The 9,692-nt window shown below is 34.1% G+C and overlaps 1 protein-coding gene and 1 long non-coding RNA gene across 2 annotated transcripts; one reads left to right on the forward strand and one right to left on the reverse strand.

Moving 5' to 3' along the window:
• The first annotated feature begins 273 nt into the window (after window positions 1–273).
• LOC121751350 lies at window positions 274–1,570 on the forward strand. Its single transcript, XR_006040064.1, has 3 exons — window positions 274–607; window positions 910–986; window positions 1,360–1,570. It is a non-coding gene; the product is annotated as an uncharacterized LOC121751350 (long non-coding RNA).
• Window positions 1,571–5,021: 3,451 nt separating this feature from the next.
• Window positions 5,022–7,456, reverse strand: LOC121752867 (heavy metal-associated isoprenylated plant protein 7-like). The gene is made up of 3 exons (XM_042147959.1): window positions 7,450–7,456; window positions 6,204–6,464; window positions 5,022–5,053 (listed from the first exon to the last, which is right to left on the reverse strand). The coding sequence occupies exons 1-3, from the start codon at window positions 7,454–7,456 to the stop codon at window positions 5,022–5,024; spliced, it is 300 nt and encodes a 99-aa protein (XP_042003893.1).
• Between the last annotated feature and the right edge of the window lie 2,236 nt (window positions 7,457–9,692).

Consider the following 9,692-nt stretch of genomic DNA (forward strand, 5'->3'; position numbering starts at 1 on the left):
CTCCTTGTTCGGTCGAATACTGAGACCGAACTGCTTTGGTTGCCGATCTGAGAGTAGAGCTTGATGCCGACCTGAGAGCAGAGCTTGATTGGTTGGCTTTTACCGAGCTGTAGGCTGAGGCCGAACTCTTTGGTAATGCCGAACTCCTCCGAACTCTTTGGTAATGCCGAACTCATACTCTTCCTTGGGCTTCGGGCTGATGGGCCGTCATTGCTGTTGGGCTTGTTTAGTACGCACCCCATCAAAATCGGAATGAAAAAATTTGAAGGATCAGTTTTAAACTGCATATCCATGATTTCCGCCACTTTAATTACAATGACGATACACATTCCATCATTCTCACAACAATTCACAATTTCGCCTCCTCAATTTCTCTCTCTCGTCGAAACCCAAACCTCCCAAATCTGTGAAAAATAAACCCTAGCTTTACTGTTTTGTTCTGATTTGACGATGCCGCCGGACACTGCAGTTGAAATCGATGCTGTGTTGCGTCGATTGAATGCATCAGATCCACTGGTTGTTCTGATTTGAAGACGCCGCCGAATAGGGTAGGAGAAATCGACGACCTTTGCCACGTTATTTCGAGAAATCGTGGCTGAAGAACAAGGTAGGAGAAATCGACGATTGGCTTATGTTAATCAGTGATTTTATGTGTTTTTCATGATCATTGCATTGAATCTTGTTGGTTACGGTGCACTGGTATATGTTTTTGTTTTAGTTATTCATTGATTCAATCAAATGGTTGTCAAATCTACATGGTATCTACTCAGTTCTGTGGAATTGTGAATCGCTGTTAGTTTTTTTAATTCTTGCATTACTCTTTAGACTCATGATTAGAATCAGTTGTTAATAATTATTATTTTTGTCAAAATTGAATCTTGATAGAGTTATTTTTATCATTTATATTAGCATCCTGTAGCAAAACAAAACTGACAACATGTTGAAGAGAGGATCACCTTACAAGAGCCAACCAACTCAAAACACAGGTGATCGAATCGCTACATTATTTACCACTTAAATGCTACATTGTTTCTGCAAAAATGTACATTAAACTTACATTATTTAACCCAATATTTACATTACTTCATACTAATGTGCTACATTATTCTGTATTATGGTATGATCTTTTACTTTTTTTAATTTTTCTGTACATTATTTACTCAAATTTTCCATTATTCATACTGATGTACTACATTATTGTGTGTTACATTATTTACCAATATTTACACATTGCTGGATCAAATATTTACATTACTTTAAACTAATATGTTATATTATTATTTCTTATTGGTGGTAATGTAAATCTGTATTAGCCAGTAATGTAACATTTTGGCTAATCAATTATCTGTTTGTGAATAGGTAGAAAGAGGGCGCCAGTCAAATTCGATGACGATGAGGAGTTCGCTTGTGTTGTATTTCCTTTTTTTAATTTGTTGTAATATGATGGAAACAGAAAATAATGAATGAGCTGTAACCTAGTTTTTGAAAACAATGAATGCTTTTGAAACTGTTACCTATTAACTAAGGTTTTTTGGATGTAAAAGAGTTGTGATGTACATTCGCATCTAAATAGTGTAACATTTATATACTCCCTCCGTTCCATTGTAGTGGAGGCATTTCTTTTTGGCACGGAGATTAAGAAAGTAGAGAGATGAAGAGAGAATAAAGTAAGAGAGAGTAAAGTAAGTGAGAAGAAATGTGTTAACTTTTACTAAAAAGGGAAATGACTCCACTACTATGGAACGTACCAAAATGGCAAAATGACTCCACTACTATGGAACGGAGGGAGTATCAAATAATGTACATTTATGATCTAATAATGTTGACAGAGAGGATTCCAATATTAAATTACTTGATGTTAAACGTATACATTATTATTGAACATACATATGTTGGTGTCCCAATATTTTGGTAATGTAATTATACGTCACAATAATGTAGATCATTAGCAATTAGTAATGTGGAATTATAATAATATCATATGCGATAATATTATAATGTAGACACCACATGAAATAATGTAAGTCTCATATACATTAAACGAATATATTTGTACATTATGATCCGTATGAATTCAAAGAACACTAAGTCAACCACGAGCTTTAATATCTGGGTTGGTACTATGTCCTAACCCCAGGATAGCCTAACACTAGGGAATGAGAATTAAGTTCTGACCTCTTAGCTTACCTACAGAAAGTTGTGGGTGCTATACCCTAGCCCAATGGATATATTAACCCTAGTGAACGTTGTGTTACTGAGTCCGTACTACACCCTAGCCCCATGGACTGCTAAACCCTAGGGGAATGGATTTAACTCTCTGCCCTCAGCGAACAAATAAAAATCTACATTATTCAGTAAGAGACAGATACATTAAATGAATATATTCGTACATTAGAATAAGGTAAATGTACATCATACTACAAAATTCGTACATTAGACACTGCAAACTTATCTTGTTTCCATGACTGACGATATCAACGTACATTAAACTAAAGATCATTAAACCCAAATATTATAATATGACCTAAAATTGCTTAATTATGACCTTCCGTGTTTTGGTTAGTTATTGACCATTAGATCGTCTAATCCTAGGGCCAAGATTTGAGCTGCATTTCTGGATTTAAATGTATTTAAATTTCGATCATCTCCCTATATATATATATATATATATAGGGGAGTCTTTTTCTCCTTTTCACCTCTTAGATCATTTTTCCTTCTTAATATTACGCGTTAGATCTAAGGCATCAACGGATCAGATTGATTCTATAAATCTGGTTCCGTGTTGCATTATAGAAGGTGGTTGTATGCATTACAGGGTTATTATTGACATTTGACGGTAAACGAACTGCCCTATTTTGGTATCTGCGAATTTTACGGGTTTGTAACAATCCGACTCTTCTTCTTTCATCATTCATTACGCGCACCACCAAAACCACTCCCTCCACTCTCTCCACTACCGAAAACCCTAGATCTCACTCTCTGTCGCCGCGTTTGAAGAATTAGCAGCAGTGCACACAAATTTCGCCGACAACTAGCTACCGGCTTTATATCGGCTCCTAAACACCGACTCCTTTCGTCTAGGTATGTTTGAAAAGGGACGTGAGCATTTTTTTCTGGGCGATTTTGCAGACCCGAATTGTTAAAATTGCAACTTTGAATATGCCGAGACGCAGAAATTTCAGAAATAACTTGTTCTTTGTTCATGATTTTCACTGAATCTATCGTGATATTGGGTTCGGTTCAATAGACATAAATTCCGGTATCTTATGGTTTTTTGGTTTCTGCCAGATCCAAAATGCCTAATCGAGGTCGACCGCGCTCACAACCTTCACAAGCTGCAGGTATATTTGAGTCGCTAATTGTGCAATTCAAAACCATATGTGTTGAGTGTGTGGAAGGTTAATTGCATGTCTGTTTAGTGCGCATTAGGCCATGTTAAAACCGAATTGCATATGCAGTGGGTTGCATTATTGAAAAACATATTGATAAATGTAACATGATCTGTTGTTGTTCTGCGAAAAGTGGTTCTTGAAAGAATTTTATATACATTATTTTGATTTGTATCTGCATTACTTTGTTTATGAAGTGCATTATGAACATGTTCATTGTCATAATCTGCAGTACATCATGCATTTTAAGGGTACTGTGTGTATTATTTACGCAACTAAGTCAAGAGTACATGTACTTATTATTTGGTTTGAGTAGTGCATTATGTATATATTTAAATTGTCATTATGTGTAGTAAATTATGCAATATGTAGGGTATTGTGTGTTTTAGTGACTAAACTCAGGACAGATTATATATGTGCATTATTTAGGTTAGAATGTGCATTATGTACAATGATTTATGCATTATGTTGAGTATATTATGCATTCATAAGGGTATTGGTTGTGTTGGTTAATCTACTCAGTCAAGATTAAATATGTTAATTATTTAGTGTGGGCAGTGCAGTGTGAATCTGTAATTATGCATCTGTTGGAGTATGTTGTACATGTTGACTGGTATTCTTTATATGGGTTAATAAACTTAGTATGTAATACATGTGCATTCTTGGGTTTAGACAATGCATTATGTATCATGATATTTACATTAACCGATGTATATTATGCATTATCAAAGGTAATTTGTATATGTACGTACATTGTGAAACAGGTAATGTATGTATCATATGTGCATTACTTGCCATGTGTTATGCATTATCGGTCATTTTTAATTCATAATTTCGTATGATTCATGCATTATTTGATATGATATATGAATTTATCCTTTAAAAGTTCATATCATTATGTATTCTGATTAAGTGATAATTTTCTGATTTAATATTTTGTTTGTTCCATATCAGAGAAGCAACTTAGATTAGACATAGACGATGCAGTGGACGATGTTATTCCCGTTGCGCTGGCGAAAAAGTTTAGGTATAGGTTGGCCGAGGTAGGCCCTAGTACGTCCGGAGATGATAGTAAGCCGAAACAGACTAAAGGACGAAAGGGTGATCGACTGTACGTTTGGGGCGGTCCTTTGTTTTGACATTAAGGAAATCCCCAGTTATCTTGCTTATTGGGTGTTGAACGCCCTTAATCGAGCCCGCGTTGCCTTGTTTGTCATAAGTGGATGTATCAAAATGATATGAAAATGTGCACTATTTGAATTAAACCTTTCATTATATTTCGAGAACTTATCATTATTCAGCAATAAACAAAGTGCATTACGTGTTTTTAGCTGTGCATTATGTTTAATTAAATTGTCATTATTTGCAATACATTATGCATTATGAGAAGTATGCATGGTATATTAAAAGTGGATATAAATTCATCAGTAGACAAATAAGTGCATTATTTGATTAAACCGTTGAATTATGTACCCAGAAATTGTCATTATTTAAAATGTTTTAGGGAATACGACATATCAATGGGCTGCATTATTTACTCAAATAAGTGCATTATTTAATTAAAACGTTGCGCCAGAATTCAGGGATGCATGACATTATTTAATTAAAACGTTTCCGACCGACAAGAGGCTTCTACTCCGAATAACATTCAGGTACAACAACCACTGTACAAAAAACCAAGAGATCAGCAAATGCATACATGGCATGTCATGTTCTGACACGTAATGGACCTAAGAATAACTTTACTATGTATATATTTACATTACATAATACGTTAATTATGTTTAACTCAAACACGCGCTATTTTTAAACATTGTTATTAATGTCTACGTACTATACCCTAGCCCCTAAGCTTATTAAACCGTTAGGGGAAACAAGAAACGTGTGCCAAACATCAGAACACGGTACAACTTGTGCGCATGCATTACAGTTCACATATTGTGCATTATATAGTCATTCATATTCATTACTCGTTACCATGTGGTGCATTATTGGTATTGGTTTACAATTTGTTAGTAATGTCTACGTACTATACCATAGCCCCTGAGCTTATTAAACCCTTAGGGGAAACAAGAAACGTGTGCCAAACATCATAACACGGTACATCTTATTCATATGCATTACAGTTCACATATTGTGCATTATATAGTTAATAATATCCATTACTCGTTACAATTTGGTGAATTATTCGTATCGTTTTATAATTTGTTATTAATGTCTACGTACTATACCCTAGCCCGTAAGCTTATTAAACCCTTAGGGGAAACAAGAAACGTGTGTCAAACATCATAACACAGCACATCTTGTTCGTATGCATTGCAGTTCACATATTGTGCATTATATAGTCAAATATATCCATTACTCGTTACCATGTGTTGCATTATTCGTAGCGGTTTACAATTCGTTATTAATGTGTACGTACTAAACCCTAGCCCCTAAACTTATTAAACCCTTAGGAGAAACAAGGACCGTGTGCCAAACAACGAAACACGACACATCTTATTCGTATGCATTGCAGCTCACATATTGAGCATTATATAGTTATTTATATCCATTACTCGTTACCATGTGGTGCATTATTGTTATCGGTTTACAATTTTGTAGAAATGTCTACGTACTATACCCTAGCCCCTAAGCTTATTAAATCCTTAGGGGAAACAAAAAACGTGTGTCAAACATCATAACATGGTACATATTGTGCCAAACAAGAAACGTGTGCCAAACATCATAACATGTCTACAACACATCTTGTTCGTATGCATTGCAGTTCACATATTGTGCATTATATAGTCAATTATATCCATTACTCGTTACCATGTGGTGCATTATTCGTAGCAGCCTCGCCGGATTTGCTTTCCTTGCCGTCCTCCTCCGGTTTATTAGCGTCGGATTTTTCTCCATCCGATTTCTTCTCTTCGTTCAGCTTCTCCTCCTCTTTCTTCTCTGGATCGACCTTCACGATTGCGGCGTGCTTGCCGATTTTTTTGTAGACGTAATCGGCGAGGGCTTTCGGCTCTATCACTCCTTTCACGGTGACCTGTGAGTTCCCCAGCTTCACCTCTGTGCTTTCAATTCCTGCATATTAAATTAATTTTGAATTGAATTGTTCTTCAATCGACCTAGATCCTCTTTCAATTAATTGAAATTGAAGGAATTTCAGAGATTCAATTGCGTGAAGGGTGGATGAATTCATGTCTGGACCGTATTGCATAGAAGAATAACCGTGCAGATATTCTTGAACGTGAATTAAGGATTTACCATAACTAACTAAAATATTGAGTTCCAATTTAGCCCTTCTCACAATTTTTAACCATTAAATTAATTGTTTACACGGCTAAATATAGGCCATATGATTTCAAAGATCAACGATTAAGATTAAAAAGGAAACAGGAAGAAATATGGGAAAAGGAAATGAATACATCCCTATATATATATATATATATATATATATATATATATATAGGGTTTTGATCTATGTAAAACTAGATTTCAATACAGAAACGCAGAACAATATCACACGTAGGGCACTTTTAGGTCATAGTTAGTTAATTTTTAGGTCATGCTAACAAAGCATGACCTAAAATGATCTTAGCATGACATTAAACCCAAATATTATAATATGACCTAAAATTGCTTAATTATGACCTTCCGTGTTTTTAGTTAATTATTGATCATTAGATCATCTAATCCTAGGGCCAAGATTTGGGTTGCATTTCTGGATTTATATGCTTTTTTTATCATCTCCCTATATATATACATATATGTATATATATATATATATATATATGGATGTATTCAGATTAATGTGCAAAAAATTGTAAAAAAGGAAAACTAATTTCTTCCATTGATTAGGTGTGATCTGATGGTTGATATGGAAGCCACTTGGAATTAAATAAATTAATAAAAAATTCGAAAAGGGTATGAATGGGATAGCAAAAAAATGTCAGTTATGCACAGCCCATGATTCACGTTCTTTTATTATTCTAGAAGATTTGTTTTCCTTAACTATCAAACAATCACCGTGAAAACTCCCTGGGCCGTTTCTAAAGAAGAGAATTACCAATCATAGTGAAAACTCTCTACGCCGTTTCTGAAGAAGAGAATTACCGTGTTATTGCTTCCAAAAATTCAAACAATGTAGTTCTTCATCGCCTTCGTTATTGTCAGTAGTATCATCTGGGGTTATCAACGATGGAAGAAGGTAATTTATTTTTTGAAGTATGAATGTGAATAGTAATTATGCTCCTCGAATTGCTTGCATTTTTTCTGGATTTCATCAACTGGAACGTTTGGAGACGACAAGAATTTGTTTGGCTTTGAGTAAATCTCTTGGTTTATGTTTTTACTTTTGTGTTTTTGGTGTCACACAGAAATTGATGTACGGTTACGGTTTGTTAATGTATGAATCCAATACATTAATGTACGGAACTGACTGAATTATGTAATAGAACATGATGTATAGGTATAACAACCGAATGTATATGCCCTTGTTAGTAATGTACGAAGGCAATATGTTAATGTAATGCGACACTTTTTTTCATAAATTTAATTAATCTTTACCCTTTGGGATTAGCAATCCATGAGGCTAGGTTGTAGTACCAACTGATCAAAGAAAAATTCACCAAGGGAAGGGAGATAAATCAATTCCCCTAAGGTTTAGGCATCCATTTGGCTAGGGTATATTACCAACACTTTCATCTGATTTATGTTTTTTATCTGTTTTTGATTTCATACAAATATGGATGTACGAAAATGAGGTGGTAATGTATGAATCCAACACATTAATGTAAGAACTGACTGAATAATGTTATAGAACATGATGTAAAAATATTGCTTCTTCATGTAACATTGAAAGATGGTATGTAGTTGTATTTAATGTACATGCATAATGTACATTAAATCATTACCAAGGGCAGATAGTTTAAATTATTCCCCTAGGGGTTTAGCAATCTATGGGGCTAGGGTATAGTACCACCATATGCATTGAATTTCATTTTTAAGTGTGTTTTGGATTTCATACGGTAAATAATGTACAAAAATTGGCCTTTAATGTACATGCATAATACTAAATGATAACTGGGTAAGGATTTAATGTTTGGCGGGAGTTGAATCCATACCATTTGGGTTTAGCAATCCATGGGGCTAGGACATATTACCAACACATGCTTATAATTTTGCTTTCTAATTTCTATTTTGGATTTTATACAAGAAATAATGTACGAATATAGTCTTATAATGTACATGCCTAATAGTGAATAATGTAGAAAAATAATCATATAATCATATAATGTATACTATTTTGTGTACAGATGCTAGTTGTATGATCTCCCAAAGGGAAAAGGCTATAAAGGAGGCGAGCAGATCGCTTCGAAAGTGTAGGACATGTGGTGCAATGTGCCATCATGATTCGGGATCATGTCCAGAAAAAGATACGGATATAGGAAAAGAGAAGCATAAGGAGAAGAACAAATCTTGATATTATTTCGCTTGTTTTCCAAACATAATGTTTCTAACAATTGCTTTGACATCTACATTATTTTATATTTAATGATTACATTATTAATGAGTTTCCGTACATTATTCACTAGTGAATGACTACATTAATTATGAGTTTTTGTACATCATTCGTTTGGGCAGTGAATAACTATATTATTTACTGTTGAATGACTACATTAGTTATGACTTGTATGTGCCTCTTCCAATTATTCTATTACAATGGTACATTATTATGTCATGATATGTTACATTATCCTTACATGTACATAACCAACACAATTAATAAATAATGCACGTGTTTTTATACAATTAATATACTATTCATACAATAAATAATGTACAATTGTGTAATGCAGAAATGCTATCATTAACATACAAAAGTAAAATTTTACATTAAAACATGAATATTATAAACAATGTAAACGATGTAGCGCTAAACACATGAATATTATAAACAATGTAAACGATGTAGCGCGACAGCACGCTCGACCACCCTTTCCGCAACCATTTCCTCTCTAAATTGGTGTATAAATGATAGAGGAATGTCTTCATCAAAGTCATCATCGAAGTCGTCCGCTGTCCACTTTGATTCTAATAAGACAAGCATACATTTATTAGTCTAGATGTAAACTGAATGTCTAAGAACACAACGTATCAATGCATAATAAGGATTGTACAAAACGAAATAATCGATGTAATATAATGCTCCAAATTAGAAGACTTGATGTACACATAAGACTGAATAATGTATCAATGCAATGTAATTAATGTGCACATTAAATCCATACACAGGTACATCACTTGCTA

The sequence above is a fragment of the Salvia splendens genome, chromosome 10 (genome assembly GCF_004379255.2).
Source record: "Salvia splendens isolate huo1 chromosome 10, SspV2, whole genome shotgun sequence".
Lineage (NCBI taxonomy): Eukaryota > Viridiplantae > Streptophyta > Magnoliopsida > Lamiales > Lamiaceae > Salvia > Salvia splendens.

Excerpts from the sequence above, each read along its gene's own strand:
- LOC121752867 (XM_042147959.1), bottom strand. Across the intron at positions 5,054-6,203 it reads TACGAATAATGCACCACATG|TGGTTGTTGTACCTGAATGT; the intron begins GTAACGAGTAAT and ends TTTTTTGTACAG.